The 16,768-nt window shown below is 36.7% G+C and overlaps 1 protein-coding gene across 1 annotated transcript in view; it reads right to left on the reverse strand.

The window, feature by feature from the left end:
• Positions 1-1,274: 1,274 nt before the first annotated feature.
• Positions 1,275-16,768, reverse strand: part of ANKMY2 (ankyrin repeat and MYND domain containing 2) — a 36,789-nt gene continuing 21,295 nt past the window's right edge. The window contains 6 exon segments of the mRNA NM_001243401.1: positions 1,275-2,416; positions 3,839-3,968; positions 5,622-5,750; positions 10,541-10,676; positions 11,451-11,665; positions 16,323-16,483. Coding sequence (NP_001230330.1) covers positions 2,232-2,416; positions 3,839-3,968; positions 5,622-5,750; positions 10,541-10,676; positions 11,451-11,665; positions 16,323-16,483 — 956 coding nt within the window. The 3' untranslated portion in view covers positions 1,275-2,231.

Genomic DNA, 16,768 nt, shown 5'->3' on the forward strand with positions numbered 1-16,768 from the left:
TAACATTCAGTGTTAGCTTACTATTACCTATTGAATCAAAAAGCAGAATCCAATTTTCCCAACCTACTGGCTAATTTAAAATTCTATTACGTCAGCCCTAAGTATAACACATATTGCAATATTAAGACTATTCTAATCCTTTAGGTCCTGTTTTTGAGAAAAGTTTCTTGGTGGCATATTCAAAGTAATACAACATGGTAAAAAAAAAAAAAAAAAAAAAGTGGGATAACCAGAATGACCACCTTGTTTCGATGGTGTTATAACGGAAGCATCTATTTGTGGTTATTTATGACAAAGGAATGGAGTACAATCAGAACCAACCTCTGACCACTCCTCTGAAACACAGCTGTGCAAATTTTGATATTGACATGGTTTATACCTGAAGCCCTCTTTGTCCAACTGGAAGGTTACAATTGCAGCTGTGTTAGAGTTTTGATTTATATTCATATTCATTTCAATGAAAGGAAAAATTACCTCTACGTTGCCACATCTCTTGATTTTCTTATTCCCTTCTACTTTTTTCATAGCTTTCCATGCTATCCAAAAACAGGGGCCATGATGATAACACACATCCAAAAAATTATTAAGAGTTCCCATCATGGTGCAGAATCTGACTAGGAACCTTGAGGTTGCTGGTTCGAACCCTGGCCTTGCTCAGTGGGTTAGAGATCTGGCATTGCTGTGAGCTGTGGTGTAGGCTGGCAGATGTAGCTCCGACTAGACCTCTAGCCTGGGAACCTCCATATGCCAAGGGTGCGGCCCTAAAAAAAAATAAATAATAATTAAAAATAATTAAAAATCAGAGAACTCAGATTAAAAAATATACTTGTGGTAGAAAGAGAGAGGCCTGGGAGGACTATTTTTTTGGTCAACGATAGATGTTTATCAGTGTATAGATGAGAAATCTGGATGAGTGAAGGGAGGCTTAACATGATTGACAAGTTAAGGTAATTCCCAGCCACTTAACCGTTAACAGTGAATTTCTCCCATGAAATCTTCCTAAAGCAGCACCGTGGATCTGGGTTTGCAGAAGATGTACATGTTGGGGCTGGGGGAAAAGTAAATGAGTGTGAGGAAGAGCAAATAAAGCAAGACAGAAGAATCTGCTCAGTGAAGCGGGTGAGAATTCTAGTCATTTTGATCTGCACCTGTAAATATTAAAATAATTATTACTCTGTTCTCTAATATTTGCTGTTTCCTAACATTGGTTAAGTTCCCTAAGAGTTCTCTAATATGTGCCACCCACTGACAGCAATAAATTATGAAACAAGATGTGAGTTGCTTGTATTATTAAGCACAATTTATTTTACAACCAACATAAGAAACTTTGAAACACAACACTATCTTCAAATCTCACAGTCTTTAGCTCTATTTAAATACTGTAGACACTAAAATATGTTGCCAGGACAGTCTATAAATGATAGCTATAAATCAGTTTGTGGACAGGAAGATAAAAGCCTTTCAAGTAGAAAATGGCACATGAATTAGTTTTGTAATTGTGGACACAGTATGTTTAGTCTTTGTTTAATCAACAATTTCACCAAACATCTTTTTTAATGCACATGCTGAAATAACTGTGGCTATGCCTTAGTTCTTCCTGGGGGATTTGACATTTCTCAAGGTACAGATATTGTAGATTAAACGTCACTGCAGGAACTATATGAAGTTCTGACTGCTCAGGATAAATTCTGTAGAAAATTACAATCAGCTGAACTATGCAAAGATCCATTAACATGTAGCTTTTCTTCATTTCATTGCATCTTAGTAAGAAGAACTTCACTATGTAAATGCTATTTATATGCATTTTATTTACATATAAGTTATGATTATTTTAACTATCCATCTTTATGGCTATAAAATTTTTCTTTCTTGAAAATCTCCTCTCTCCTACAACTTTTCTGCTTGCCGCTTTGTTCCCTAGAGCATATATTTCTTCTTTAAAAGAGGATTTATCTTCCTTTTAGAACAACTGCTGGGAAGCTTGCCTCAGAAAAGAAATAGAAATGTTTCTTCTATATTTTGAAAAACAATTTCTCCCTAGGAATATCTGTCAAATTATAAAATAGAAATCAATAGGAAATTAGGATATGGAAGACAGAGCTTTGCTGGAAAGCATCTAATCTATGAACTGTGGAATCCGGCAGCAGTGCCATGCAGGTGTGCAGGCAAGAAGGATGCGGTCACATGAGTTTTCCAGCTACCTGCCAGGACGAGGACCATCCGCCTGGCTCTTACTCCTCAGATACCTGCGGACCTACAGGAGCCTTCTGTAAGCCTTCCAGCCCAACATCACTCTGAAGCAGTTGTTTCTCCCCTTCTATAGCATCCTTAGGATTGCAATCCTCCTGGGAGATTCCTGTTTCCGCCTCTGGCTGCTCTTCATTAACACAATTCAAATTGACGTCAAGCTTGCCATCTGGCAAAAAGAAAAAAAAAAGTCATTTTGTCCCTACTATGTGCCATACACTCTTGTAAGTGCTGTATGTGTATTAAATTATTTAATCCTTCCAACAGCCACAAAGTAGATTATTATCTCTATTATTATTGTTTTACAAATAGGGAAACTGAAAGAGGAGTTTGGTAACTTGATCAAAGTTGCACAGCTAGTAAAACAACAGAACTGGCATTTGAACTCAGGCCTTGAAATCAGGATTGCTGACTGGCAAAATCTGCATTTGAACACAGTTTTGCTATGAATTAGCTTCATGTCCCTGGTTAGGTAACTGCCTATACAAGGCTGTCTACTTATCTATAAAGTTGGGGGGGATAATGAAGCCTGTCCTACTTGTGTGGAGAATAAAGATGTAGAATAGGGTGAAACATACTATGTTTAACAACCACGAGTTCCTGTTCTACTGACAATCCTCTCATACGGCTTCTTTAGTATATGACCAGCTGTTATCCACCTCCCTCAGCACAGGATATAAGTGTGGTTCAGAAAGCCTGACTATTCACTTAACTATTTATTTATACAAATTTAATTCTGTATGACTTTATTTTTATAAAAATCATCCATTCCCACTAATAGTATTTTTCTATCAAATAGTAAAGGGGATATGGTCCCTTGAGGGGTGAAGATGGAAGTGCTTAATATCAGAATCATCTGGGCAACCTTTTCAAACAATCACTCTCCAGAGTGAGTAATATATATATCTACCGCTCCCCAGAGTGGGTGATATATCCTCTGGGGTGGGGTGTAGAAATGTGGGCGGTTCTTTTCTTCAATAAGTGAATCATGTCTGAAGCAATTCACTGTTTCTGATGAAAATGAACCATATACTTCATGAAGGAGGGAGAGGAAAAATAATATGGAACCACTGCCCTGACATTTGTAGGAAATTAATCTGTGCATTAGATCTATGTGAGTTAGTTATTTATAAATCTATTCTGTAATTTCACCTGCAGTTTTATTGTGAAAAAATTTAAAGACTTCCAATCTTAAAATCTTTGGGTAGCCATTTGAGGAAATTTAATTATTTCCTTATTCAGAGACCTTAAAGTCCTTTGTAAGCAAGATATACCTAACTACTTAACTCATTAAGAGTCAAATTGTTCCAGGGCAGTCTCATGAGGCAGAGGGTAGAATGTGGATTAAACGATGTTCCTCAGAATTTTATATCTTGTTTTCCAGTGATATCTAGGCTGACTACATTCTATAAATTATCCCAAGGACATGAAACAGGGATGCATTTGAGTATAAGTGTGATCCTTCTGTTGTCTAACCTCAGGTTTCCTTGGTTCCCTGGAAAGTCTCTGTTCCTGTGTGTCCTGTGTTAGCATCACTGATCCTTCCTCTCCACAATGACCAGCAGTATGAGCTCAGTTTTTATATACTTACTGTTCTCCTCTTCACTCTTTTCTTTGGCAGCCTCCAACTGTTGCTTTTCATAAATGTCCTTGAGATTCTTACAGATTTTCTTATGTGCAAACCAGTGTGTTTTCTGGCAGGTTTGATCACAATATATTACCTGAAGGCAATTGCAGATTTATTTTTAAGAGCTGTAATTGCATAATTTTCAATTATGTCATGAAACCAAGTACTGTGCTCTAAAAATGTTAAATTTTCATGATTTGAAAACCATGATGTGTGAATGTGTACCGATTTACATTTGTAATTTTAAGCTTACACTTTCTAACAATAGTGAATATGTAACACATGGTCTACCAAAGACTCTGATAAAAGATTTATTTGAGAGACTTCTATGTGTCAGAATTGATACAGTACAAAGACAAAAAAAAAGATACAATTGTTGTCCCAAAGGAAGCTAAGGGAGAAAGAGCATGATGGAGAGGCATGGAGAGAAGCAGATAGCTAACATCATGATTTCTATCCCAGTGTAGGATGTCACAGCAATGGGAACACAGAGGAAGCAATGACTCACTCTATATAGAGGTGAAGTGGGAAAGAAGCATTCCAAATGGATGGGAGATCTTGTGCAAAAATTCAGGAATAAGAAAGTGAATGATATGTTCAAGGACAGCAATAAATCTGTGTACACAGAGCTTAGATTTTTGCAACGTTATATGCCAAGCACTGTGCTAGGCCCTTATAATAGGTGGTTGTTACAGGCTGTATTATAGACCTTAATGCTTCACTCTTCCTGGCATCCATAAACCTTCTCATGTGCTTATGAATTTCTTTTTTACTGAAGGGGAGGAGAATTAATTTTAAATACGGTCATGCAACTTGTTTTGGCCAGAGGAATGAGCAGAATGGCAATTTTAAGGCTAGACCTCAAGAGGCCTCATGTTTCCACTTGCTTAATTACACCTCTGCCATCACCATGAGAACATGCTCAGCTAGCCTGCTGGTCCAAGGAAGATGAGAAACACATGGAACAGAAGTGCCCCAGCTAACCACTAACATGGGAGAAAAAAAAATAATTGTTTTTTTAGGTAATGAATTTTGGAATGTTTTTATATGTGGCAATAGTTAATCAATATATATGGTCTCATTTAATTCTCATAACTCTAGCCCCATTTCACACATAAGAAAACTGAAGTTCAGAGAAGTAAAGGAATTTCAGCTTTAAAACAATTAGAAATTAACATCATCTACAGGGTAAAGTGAATGTACAGACACACGCATGTGGGTAATATTTGCAAGTGAGAAGAACTCATTCAGATATGTCCTTTATAAAGGTGGTCCTGGCAGAAGTGGGGGGGTAGTCCAGAAAATTTAAAGATTATTGACAGTCAGAAGGGAGCCATAGATTTACAAGGGAGGAGGAGCTGATGAAGAGACAGCAGTTCAAGTCATCATCAGAAAATTTAAGACTGCTTATTTATAAACTGTTCCATTGCAGGCTCTTACATCTGTACCAGCCTTAGGCCCCTATGGATAATCTTTCTCTTATTTTCTTACAGTGATTCATTCATTCATTTGGTTGGCATAGAAGCTGGGCAGCCTCGGAATCTGTTAGAGGATATGGCACAGAACTACATTTATCCTGTAATTCCCTTCCAAAATTACTTTTAAATATTAGAAGTGGTACTTTATACCTAATTTACTAGAATTTATTAGAAAACTAATGTCAACTATTATATTTACAGATTAAAACTCAATTATCAACTTTGATGAAATCTAAATTAAGTGTCAATGAACTTAACTTCATTCTTACCATTTTGCACACTGAGCATCTTTTACTTGCTCCCTTTTCTCCACAGGTAGTGCAAAATTCAACATCCACAAAACCCACCTGACCAGTGATGGCCTGGGTAAGTACAGAAAATGCGGTGGGATCAGAACCCTAGAGTGGGTAAGAGAAGAAAAAAAAAACATGAAACCACCATCAAAAGACTACAGACATAACACTTTGAGAACAAGAGATAAAATTATTAAGGCTAGAGACTGCACAGACTTTACAACAAAATGAAAAATACCTTTTTGAGTATATACCATTTACTACACAAAGTACATGGCAGGTTAAATTATGGATCCAGATATTTAGAGAGAAAAAAATGGCCCTTGGAGTTCCCATCATGGCGCAGTGGTTAAAGAATCCGACTAAGAACCATGAGGTTGCAGGTTCGATCCCTGGCCTTAATCGGCAGATTAAGGATCCAGCATTGCCGTGAGCTGTAGTGTACCTTGCAGACGTGGCTCAGATCCTGCATTGCTGTGGCTCTGGCGTAGGCCGGTGGCTATAGCTCCGATTCGACCCCTAGCCTAGGAATCTCCTGCGGCCCAAGAAATGGCAAAATACTCTTTGTTTTTTTTTTTTTTTTTGTCTTTTTGCCATTTGAAAACAAAGACTATATACATAAATATATCCTAAGGGATAATTTACAGGGTACATCACAAATGTTTATCTTAATTTTTAAAAATTTAGTGCAATTTAAGTGTTTTAAGGACTTTATACATTTAAAGCTATTTGATGTAGGTCTGCAATTCTAAGAGTTAAAAATTATCACCTTTATCACTGTAATGTTCTGAGCTCTTAAAGAGACATACATTTGATTGCCTTAGGATATAAGAAAAACCAAAAATACAGAAATGATCATATCATTACTGAAAATCAGAATGGCTTGCTAAAAAGGTTTGTAAAATTTTTTTTACACTGAAAATTATATGGATAAATATCTGCCTGGGATAATGCTATTAAGACCTATTTGGAGTAATTACAGGGCATCACCTTATCTACTCACACAGTTCTGGTTTCTGAGTTTTTCAAATTTGTTTATTTACTCCCAACTAAAATTTTGGCCTTTTTCATAATTTTAGTTTTCATTTGTATTTGTTGTTTCTTCCTAGGAATACTTGTTTTAATATTATCTTATCGGGTATACTAGAGCTTTACAAATACCGTCTTAGAACACTGCTTTACACTGAACTCATTTTGAAATTACCTTGCTCCTCCTGAAAACAAATGATGACTGAGTTTCCCTTTATGTTTAAGGGCTAAGAGTTCTCTTTGAGAATGAGGATAGTATAGTGCTGAGAAAAAAATAGGTGGCATAAAGTCCAATACTAGATTTATGTTAATAATTTCATCAGGAATGAGTGTCCATGGCATCTATGCTCAAATAATGGCATGCACCAGATAACTTGTTAAAAATTCAGACCAATCCTACCACCCTGTACCTTCTAATTAGAATCTCTGAGGATGTCCATGTACCTGTATTATTACAGGTAATTCTGAAACATACCAAAAATTGGAGAATTATTGGTACTTAACATTACTTTACTTATTAATCTATGTAATTATTTTGCTTCAAAAGTATAGTATTTGATCAGACGACAGACTGGCCCACTGAGTATGATATATTCAAAAGATTTTACACACATTACATGTTCACGTTCAAATATTTTTTTCATAAAAGGTACTGAAATGTATTCAAAGTCTCCCCCCAAATGGTACTTTTGTGGGAGTCAGAAAATAATGACATTCTCAGATGTAACCAGAGGTAAAACTAAAGGATTCTTTTGCTAGAAGTATGGCTGTTAATGTGAACTAATGCTTCAGAAAAAAACTGATGGTACAGCAGAATAACCATATGGAATGTTTCCTATCACAGTTGAGTGACAAGAATTCCTTCTTGCTTTATACAGTCTTGTCATGTACTTTGTTAAATAAGCATCTGTTTAGGCACCAGAACTCTGCCGAGAGAAGATATTCAACCCCTCCAAAAACAGGATGCTTTATTCAATGTATCCTATAAAATCAGAGAAGTTAGCTAGGCTTGAGGAAGTCAAAACACTGTCAATTGATAAAGCAAACTATCTTTAACAGTATCATCTGTTAAAATGCTGAAACAGCATTTCTTAAATGTAGCCATGCCTCACACTTCTTGCTGAACTTTGTGACAGGCAGGAGCTAGGATTCCATGGTAGGCAGAGGGAATCAAAACGTCTGCAGGAGGGCCTAGCCATCAGCATTGTCGGCAAGTGCCAGAGGAGATCCTCGTGGCAGCCAGTGGTGAGAACCACCATGCTGATGACAAAGTTACCACTGCTTCAGGGGCTTAGGAACTTGTACCATATCGAAATCTACTAGCAATAAACAGTGGCCACCTGGGACACTCAGAGCCATAAGCCTTGCAGTAAAGGGCAAAATACATAACTCTTAAGGAATAAAGAGTTTGAAGAAAAATTTTTCTGAAATGCATTAAATAAATACTATCATATTTGTATTACTTAACTTTTATGGATGACTCAGATCACTAGGACAAACGTCAATCATTATATACCATATACTCTAACTACATTATTCTATGATACAGGGCTAAGATGGATTGTTGAGCCCTACACTGACCTGCTTTGACTTTTTTGAAAAGTACTCCAGACTGCTATTTTTAGTTTTTCTGTTTTCTCTCTTGAAGGTACAACGTCAGCTACATTTGTTTGTGCTGGAAATATCCCACAGCAGCCACTGTTAATTGCTTCTCTGATAGCCATTCCTCAAACTTCCTTACTAACAGAAATATAATTTTTTTCAAAGCAGCAGGGTTAAGACCAGCAAAAACTATTCATTTCCCCAATATACCCATTTTTCCAAAATACTCATTTCCACCTATGCCACCAAGAGTGTTCATGTGGCATCAATACTGGGTTTTAGGGAGAGCATATGCTTTCCAGCTGTAGACCCATTTCCTTGTCTTGCCTGCCTAGAATAGGAATGTGAACTTGAAGGAAGAGCATTAGATGCCTTGCAACTATGAGGTCATAAACATGTGTATGATAACCTATATGGCTAAAGGGTATTGGGTAGAAAAATGGGAAAGGGTTTGAATTCTCAATCCATTTTTGAGCTACTGTGCCAGATCTGGCCTTTCTACTTTGGGCTTCTGGGAATATGTGGATAAATAAACCCTTATCTATTTAATTCATAGTTGGCTGGAGTTTGAGATCCACAGCCAAAACACATTCATAATTGATAAACCACCCTCATAATTTGCTAACTTTAATCTTCCAAAAGCTTAAACACCAAACAGCCAAGCATATTAAACAGGAAGGGTAAAGAATCTCTATGTGAAATCATGGCAAGCTCTCATGAATAAATCAATGCATGAACTTCATGAAATCGTCTTGTCTGCTTAGGCCTTTCTTCTCTCATGGTTCTAAGTGAAGGCAATGGATAAAGGAATTCCTGGAACCCATTTCTAGTTCTGGTTTTCAAGCTGGGAATGATATAAAAGCCCAGAGAAGGCAGAGAAGAACTGGTATTGCCAGAGGGAGGGAGGATGCCATGAATGGGAATAGTGTCAGGATCAGTTTCCTGCTTGATAGAAAAAGGCTGATCAAGGCTGTGACTGAAATGTATAAAAGCATGACTGGTAAACAAGATGAATGGAAACCTATTCAAAATAGGGAAGGCAGGGAGTGTCTTCCTTACTACTTAGAAAATATCTGCCAAAAGGGCAATAAGTAATTTAAAGAACAGATAATAAAGTTAAAATTTACTTCCCAGAACTGACAAATGTAACTAGATTTTTTTTTTTTTTAAATGTGTGGAACGCTTATAAAAACAGAGGCATTAGGTAGAATATAAGAACTTAGGACACGGAATTCTTGTTGTGGCTCAATGGTAACAAACCCAATTAGTATCCATGAGGACATAGGGTCAATCCCTGGCTCCGCTCAGTGGGTTAAGGATCTGGTGTTGCCATGAGCTGTGGTGTAAGTCGCAGACATGGCTAGGATCCTGCATGCTGTGGCTGTGGTATAGGCCAGCAGCTGCAGCTGTGATTCGACCCCTAACCTGGGAACTTCTATATGCTGCAGGTGCAGCCCTAAAAAGAAGAAATTGGGACATATTTTGAGATTGTTTCAGCAGGACATACCATGAGACCTCCCAGGACCCATCCTCTCACATCCCCATTGACTGGAAACCAGGAACACAGACATTCAATTTTTATTTTCATCTAGTGCAGGACTTGGTACTGGTTTTCCATAAGCTACATGTGAACAAGTATGTATCTGTATTATACGTAGGATGTGTCCCCACCTTTATAGAGGTTTCATAGAGGTGTCAAAAATGTAAGTATTAGAGTTTCCATCGTGGCACAGCAGAAACAAATCCACAAATCTGACTAGAAACCATGAGGTTGCCGGTTTGATCCCTGGCCTTGCTCAGTGGGTTAAAGATCTGGTGTTGCTGTGAACTGTGGTGTAGGTCGCAGACATGGCTATGATCCTGTGTTGCTGTGGCTGTGGTGTAGGCTGGCAGCTGTAGCTCTGATTAGACCCCTAGCCTGGGAACCTCCATATGCTGTTGGTGCGGCCCTAAAAAGACAAAAAGGAAAAAAAAAAAAAAAAAAAAAAAAAAAAGAAAGTATCCACTATTACCCTCTATATTATGATATAAGGAAATACCATTTTTTCAACCAGGAGCTATATACATGGAAGAAAAGGACAGAGAGGGGAAATGGATAAACAGTAACAGTATTAACAGGCAAACCTATTTTCAGGTTTGTTCCTGAAAGTCTTCTAAAATAATTCTTTCTTTATTAAATAAGTACATAATGCTAATGAGGAAGGGCCTTTAATGTGGTAATCAGGCGTTACTGATGTAGTTAACTTAGTTAGGAAGAGCCTTACAATTTCAACAGGAGCAATGCTTCGCACCAGCTGCTGGAGGAGTGTAGCTTCACAGTAAGGAAATTTTCTGATACTTTCTCTAATGATCTTTTCTTGATATACTGGAAAGCCATCAGAAGCTCGGCCTTTTAACAAGCTGAAAGATATTTTTAAAAAGTAACTGGAGTTGAATTACTAAGCACTTCCTCCCAGCTGAACTCATGAACTTTTGTTAGTTTCTTCTTTGATGCTTTTCATTATCTCTTCACATCATGATAAAAGACTCCATCCAAACTACTGTTCTACTTACACATTAGGCTAAATCTTACCAGGTTTAGGGGCCCAGAGATGTATTTATAAAACATACTAAATACTGATATAAAACATACGAAAAACACTTATCAGATTAGCTAGTTACTTATTACCATGTCAGTTATTTGTACATAGACTGATAATTCTCATTGAGTCACACCCTTCTGACTTAGTTCTCTTTTCTCAGTAAAACTATAGGAGAATTTGACCCCCAGTGGCCAGAGAACAAGGGTGATACACAGCTTTCCCAGGCACAGAAAGGGAGATACATTGAGTGCTGTTATGAATCCAGAGCAGCAACCATAGCATAGCACACCTACCCTTAAATTGAGACTTGGGCTATTTTCTAGCTGAGTGATCTTACACATGTTATTTAACCTCTTCAAACCTTAGGCTCCTCACCTGTAAATGGAGCTAACAAAAGCACTGCTATAAAGAGTACAGAAAAGAATAATCAATCTAATTATAATAATGCCCCTTGTTTCTTGCAGATGAAATGTGATCAACAATAATAACTGCTAATAAAATGCTTATTTTTTAAAATCATAATGAGCTTCACATAATAAAACATTATCCATTTGAGTGTGTTTTACACATGACATGGTAAAAAAAACAGTACCTTTTGATCAGGGTGTCCAGTTTATTCTCTCCGTCTTTTAAGAAGTTAATACATTTCTGAAAGATGCAGCTAATGTAATGCATTTTCATAGCCAGTACTTCATTCATGTCTCTTTGCTTCATACATTTCTCACAAATCAAATCCATCACCTTGTAGCATTTATTCAGAGCTGCTTCTTCTGCCAGCAGAGGATTCTCATTTACAAGCATAACAATCTAGAAGAAATCCCAGTGAGCTTAAAATTCCATAAGAGATTTTCCATGTACAAATTAGGTAGTCAGTTTTGATTACCCAATAAAGTCTTTCTTATGGTCACATATTTACCATGTTAATTCAAATTAAAATGCAAATTGCCATTGATCAAGTTTTAAGACTAATAAAGAAGGACCCTGACATCATGGACTCTCTTGAACTCTATATATCAAAGTTATCATGTGATCTGCTATCCAGCTAAGCCAAGGTATTAGTTGGCCACCTGGAATCATGGCTTCACTGTCTCTGTTAAAAGCACTTTCTCTAAAGATAAGCATGGCATATTTGCACATCCTTTATCCATAGAATCAAATCACAGAGCAGTTACTACTCTTAGTTAACATTACTGAGTGCTAGGATATCATGGCTAGGAATACTATAGTTCTTATTCATTCTTGTTAATTATAAAGAAATGAGATTTTTAAAGACAGAAGTCTAAGATTAAAGGGTGTATTACTTACTGATTAATTACATTTTACTGTGGAAATTTTTCTAATATATTTCTAATCATCAGTGGGAACAGGTCAAAGAGGAAAGCAAAGTTTTAAAATGGGCTTATTAGAGTTATCCAGTCTAATGCATTATGAGTTCCACACTACCCATATATGCACAGATTAAGCTCAAATTTAGTGTAATAGGGAGTATTTTTTTTTTAAACTGGCTGTGGTAGGCTTGCATAGGACAGCTATAAAAATCCATAGTGACCTAACAGTAATGTAAACACATGTGTAATGTGGGCACAATTGTATTCTCAGAGCAGAATATCATTCAGTATTTGCTAACATACATATTACAGCTAGACACTTATCTCAGGCAATATAAACATCAGAAAACAATGGGTAGCAGATTTCAGGAATTAGATCCTTTTCTTTAGACATGAAGAAAGATAATTTGTTAACATAAGTAAAACCTATGCCTAGCCTCCTACTTAAAATTTTACCATAAATTTAATGCTCTTGTTAAATTAAAATAAGATTTTTACTTATTTTTGACACTACTAAGTTGATATATTACCTAGTATTTTACTTAAAATATAGCACCCAATAATAAATTATTAGACTTCATGAAGAAGTATCAAAATTCTTATTGGTACTTTTGCTGACAACTTCCCCTAACATAATATGTATCAGAAATTAGTTGTGACTTAGTGGCAATGAACCCAACTAGTATCCATGAGGATATGGGTTTAATCCCTGGCCTCATTCAGTGGGTTAAGGATCTGGTGTTGCCAGGGAGCTGTGGTATGGGTCGCAGACATGGCTTGGATCCTGCATTGCTGTGGCTATGGTATAGGCTGGCAGCTCCCCTATCTTGGAACTTTCATATGCCACAAGTGCAGCCCTAAAAAGCAAAAAAAAGAAAAAAAGAAAAAAGAAAGAAAGAAATTAACTTGGGGCAGAGAAAACACATTAATTACCTGTTTATACTTCTGCTGTCAACCTCAATCATTTGAAGCTATTTGCTCAATATTCTGTATACAGCATTTATAATCAAAACATAGAATTTAAATTTACATGTGAGAATTCTTTTAAAAAATCCCAAATAGAACAGTTGTTTTGTTTAAGACATTAGACTTTATTTATTTTATAATATATAGCAGTACACACAATGAAAAATGATAGATAACCACAGCTCAACCATGAGCTCACTGAAGCATTTACATAATTGCACACAAAATAATAATGTTTGAATTAGTTTCCTTCCTTTAATCTCTGCAGCATAATATTTATTATAAAGGGAATCATTATTAATTACTGAGGAGGAATAAATATATTCATGTAGGCGCAAAAGCCATTTTTATCTCATCTCCCAAAGAACAGCTAGTTTAGAATATCTTTATTCAGTGGCATTTTATATTCTTTTTATTTTTTAAATCACATTTTTGAAAAATTACTAATTTGACAATTCTGGGCTTAAAAATTATGTCAACAATCAAAAGACTTGCACACATCTGTTTCCCGATCAACTTAGAGACCCTGCTCAATGCTATTGTCATTTTTCCTTTGCCTGTTTTTCTCCACTCTAACATCTGTATTCTGGGCATCAGCACAATTCCCCAAGTCCCTGTTGAAAACAAACATCCTTATTGCTATAGCAGGCACTTGACCTCCACACAAATGTAGCTCTGCTAGGTACACAGCAGTAAAAAGGTGCACTGTTGGACTGAGGGTTGTATTGTGCTTATTTTAAAAAGCTCTTTGACTTAATAAGAGTCACTATTAGTTACTTTTTTATAATACACCCTTATGAAGACCCATGCCAGCTTGAAAAGGGTAAAGCAGTGAAAACGGACTACCAGAAAAGCAACTGGGCAGCTTTTATCTAAAGTGTGGATAAAAGAAGGGTTTTCAAGTAAATAGACTATACCTACAAAAAAACAAACTCTGATATGAAGAAAGGTACTCTTATCACAGAATTGGCTCTCTTAAAAGTCCAAGTACTCTAAAAAATATAACATAGGTGATTTTAGTTTATGTAACTTTATAATTTGTCTGTATAAATATACTCTCAGTCTAACTCAAAATAATGTGCCTTTAAAGATAATTGGAGGTACAATAATTCTTAGGATATATAACCCTAAGAGACTAGGTCCTGAGTAAACATCAACGATTACTCCGCAGACTTAATTATTGCAATAATTGAGATTACTGATATAAGACACAATGAAATACAAACATAAGGAAACATCTTCAAATCAATCAAACCCAGAACATCCTGTAATGCCCAGGCTGGAAGGGGAATGACAAGGGCCTTATAAAACCACACACATTCTTTACATTGAGAAATACTGTATCCCTAGGAAAAATCCTGTCTGCCCATCCCAGCCTGCCTCCCTCCTAAGAGGAAGAGTGCCATGGAGTAGGAGTCAGTCTTTGTAGGACTTCTCTCTGTCCTGTGCACACTGGAAGGGAAAGAAAGACTGAAAGAAAGGTTAAATTCTAAGTCCTATGTAATCTCCAATTAGACAGACAACTACTTCATGGCTGAATTTCTTTTTGCTCAATTAGGATCACAAATGTTGCCTCTAGTGTTCCTTTCAGAATTTTAAGTAAAACATTTGAGTTTTAAAAAAGAAGTACAGAATAGACTCCACTTGTCTTTCACGGGGAAAAGGAGCCACTAGTCTGTCATTTCTCTTGGTGCTCCAGAAAATTAATTTGGGTGAAGGGCCACATGAAAGGTATTTTTTGCTGGTTTGTTTCCTGAGCTTCAAAGACTATATACAAAAGGCTGCATCAATAAAGTAATAAAATTATATACAATTTGGAACTAGTTAATTTATTTTGTCTTTTTAGGGCCACATCCGAGTCATGTGGAGGTTCCCAGACTAGGGATCAAATTGAATCAGAGCCGTAGCCATCAACCTACAGCACAGCCACATCAACGTGGGATCCATGCCACATCTGCAACCTACAGCTACAGTTCACCACAAGACCAGATCCTTAACCCACCGAGCAAGGCCAGGGATTGAACCTGAGACCTCATGGATACTAGTCGGGTTCATTAACCACTAAGCCATGACGGGAACTACTGGAACTTTTATCTTTCAATGTGTTCGTTTTCAAAAGTTTCTTTATGAGAACTGTCCACTTATTTTAATGATAAGTAAATTCCACATTCTTCCTTTGTAACAGACTTCCAAGGAAATCTACTTCACTACATTATAACACTTTCTATTAAGGGAAAAACCTCAATTTTGACCAACATACTGTCTTGCTCACCAAACATCTCTGAATTACTATTAAATCTATTTATTATGAATAAAGACATTAAAGTCTGAAAAAGCACTCATGAAATTGTCTGTGATAAGTCATTGAAAAATTAAATTCATTCAGATCAATTAGAAAATCATTTCATAAATAAGCAAAAAGGTCATATATAAAATATGAAGAAAATATCAGTGAGAAAAGTTCAGAACAGCTCCTTAGGTTTCCCAGTTAAGCCATCTGAACTTTCAGGTTGGTCTACAAAGTTTGAAAAATCTGTGTGATTTGACTGTTTACTGGAAGAACTGCATTACTTAAGTGCAATAAATACCTACATGCATGACAAAAATGTGTTCATGATTACATTTCAGAAAATTTCCTGGAAGGATAATTATTGTAGCAGAGACTACTGGTGCCCCACCCAGAGACTACAGATCCTTTTTAACAGGACTGTGCACTAGGTACCTGCTCCTGGGACGGATGGCTGCCCTGGCTCTAAGCTGCCTCCTTCCTCAGGGAATTTCCTTCATCCAAAGAGAGCCATCTTACTTGGTACTATCTGGGAGGCTGTCCTTCCCCTCTGGAGAAAGACTGGCACCAATGACAGACTGACATATGAAAGCCAGGGTCCCTTGCCTTTCTAGAGGCGTCAGGATCCAGACCACCCTGTGAGAGGAGGTATGACATAGTCTCCAGCCAAACCCATCTCTGTCTGGCTTTTCCTCCTTCTCTAGTCTATGTCCTTCACTCTCTTCTAGGTTTCAAATGAGAGCTTTCCTTCACAAGCAAGCCCATCACAAGCTTTACATCTACAAAAGCCAACCCAAGACTCTTAGGATCTTATAGATGCAGAGCTGTTTAAATTATGATGCAATATTTAAATAAAAAGCAAATACAGTAAATACTACAGTACCTTGACAGGATGAAGATTTGTTGTGGTGATAATTTTATGCAGTGGGCCTGCCAGCTTTGGGGGCAGTTTCGGCTCTTTATCCAGACCCTGCGGCTTAGTGTAATACTCCAGTCTCTCTCGAGGAAAGAAATTGTTGATTATAGTCACACAATCATGCTGACCTTTTAAGAGGAAAATAGGAAATGCATTATTTAATTATTCAGAATAAGACATTGTATTATTCAGAATAATACATTTTATATTAATTATGCTGCTCTGTTTTTCCAAGTAAACATGCATCAACATCTTTAATTTTCAGGAAAATACAGGAGGAGGAGAGGTAAAATGTTTTGGGGAACATCTCTAAGCATGCTTTGTAAAGTTGAGAAATAATCTCCTTTTAAAGACAGAGAATCCACAACACATATGAAGATTAGGTGGATAACAAAAAAAGTATTCAACTTAAA

Source organism: Sus scrofa, chromosome 9 (genome assembly GCF_054392235.1).
Source record: "Sus scrofa isolate SSC_HxYL_T2T_F1_AM1 chromosome 9, Sscrofa_HxYL_maternal_Yorkshire_Landrace_v2.0, whole genome shotgun sequence".
NCBI lineage: Eukaryota > Metazoa > Chordata > Mammalia > Artiodactyla > Suidae > Sus > Sus scrofa.